At 50.7% G+C, this 885-nt stretch overlaps 1 protein-coding gene across 2 annotated transcripts in view; it reads left to right on the top strand.

Moving 5' to 3' along the window:
* LOC108513367 (peroxiredoxin-5, mitochondrial-like) overlaps window positions 1–838 on the top strand; it is a 4,339-nt gene extending 3,501 nt beyond the window's left edge. For both annotated transcript variants that reach the window (XM_017849110.1, XM_017849108.1), the window contains 3 exons: window positions 382–513; window positions 586–624; window positions 728–838. In XM_017849110.1, the coding sequence (XP_017704599.1) occupies window positions 382–513; window positions 586–624; window positions 728–793 (237 nt within the window). In that variant the 3' untranslated portion in view covers window positions 794–838. The remainder of the gene's footprint in view (window positions 1–381; window positions 514–585; window positions 625–727) is intronic.
* The last annotated feature ends 47 nt before the right edge of the window (window positions 839–885 follow it).

Here is an 885-nt window from a genome sequence, read left to right as displayed (position 1 = left end):
AAAAAAAAAAAAAAAAAAAAAAAAAAAATAGAGACTGCAAAAAGGGAACAGTACCAGGAATGCTGAAGAAAAACATATTGCAATTAAATCCAACACCCCTGTTGGTCCTGCTAAATGACAGGCACTTTGGAAGGTGCTTGGAACTCAGATAACTAAGACATAGTTCTGCCCATGGAAAGTTCACGTCTGGACCATAAGGCATTAGGTTTCATTCTGAGCTTCCTAGTGGCCAAGGCAAAAAGAAAATAGAGTGGTTTAGACAGCTCTCATTGTCTGATCAGAGGTGTTGAGGCAGAGCAGTGAGGAGTGCCTGGAGATGAAGGGTGGGCTGGGGGGCAGATGCAGTTATCACTTTGCCAACCCTTTGTTCCCCTTCCCCAGACCCACCTACCAGGGTTTGTGGAGCAGGCTGAGGCTCTGAAGGCCAAGGGAGTCCAGGTGTTGGCCTGTCTGAGTGTTAATGATGCCTTTGTGACTGGCGAGTGGGGCCGAGCCCACAAGGCGGAAGGCAAGGTGAGGTGTGGGGCCTGCAGGGAGTCAGGGCCAGGTAGGATATTCTTCTTGTGACCTTTACTTTCTCTGCAGGTTCGGCTCCTGGCTGATCCCACTGGGGCCTTTGGGAAGGTGAGTGTTCCCCTGACCACCACAGGGACATGGTCGTGTGGGGAGCAGTGGGGGCCCTTGGCGTCTTCAGGGATTGCTGATACTTTTCTCTGTCTCTTCTTAGGAGACAGACTTATTACTAGATGATTCGTTAGTGTCCATCTTTGGGAATCGACGTCTCAAGAGGTAAAAGTGGAGAGTCCTCTGTGGGGGAAAGTCCCCTGTGGGGAGAGTCCTCTTGGAGAGAGTCCTCTGTGGGGAGAGTCCTCTGTGGGGAGAGTC

Source organism: Rhinopithecus bieti, unplaced genomic scaffold, assembly GCF_001698545.2.
Source record: "Rhinopithecus bieti isolate Rb0 unplaced genomic scaffold, ASM169854v2 scaffold_33071, whole genome shotgun sequence".
NCBI classification, from domain to species: Eukaryota; Metazoa; Chordata; class Mammalia; order Primates; family Cercopithecidae; genus Rhinopithecus; species Rhinopithecus bieti.
The sequence above is the reverse complement of the archived record's forward strand: the minus strand, read 5'-3'. Positions and strand labels throughout refer to the sequence as shown.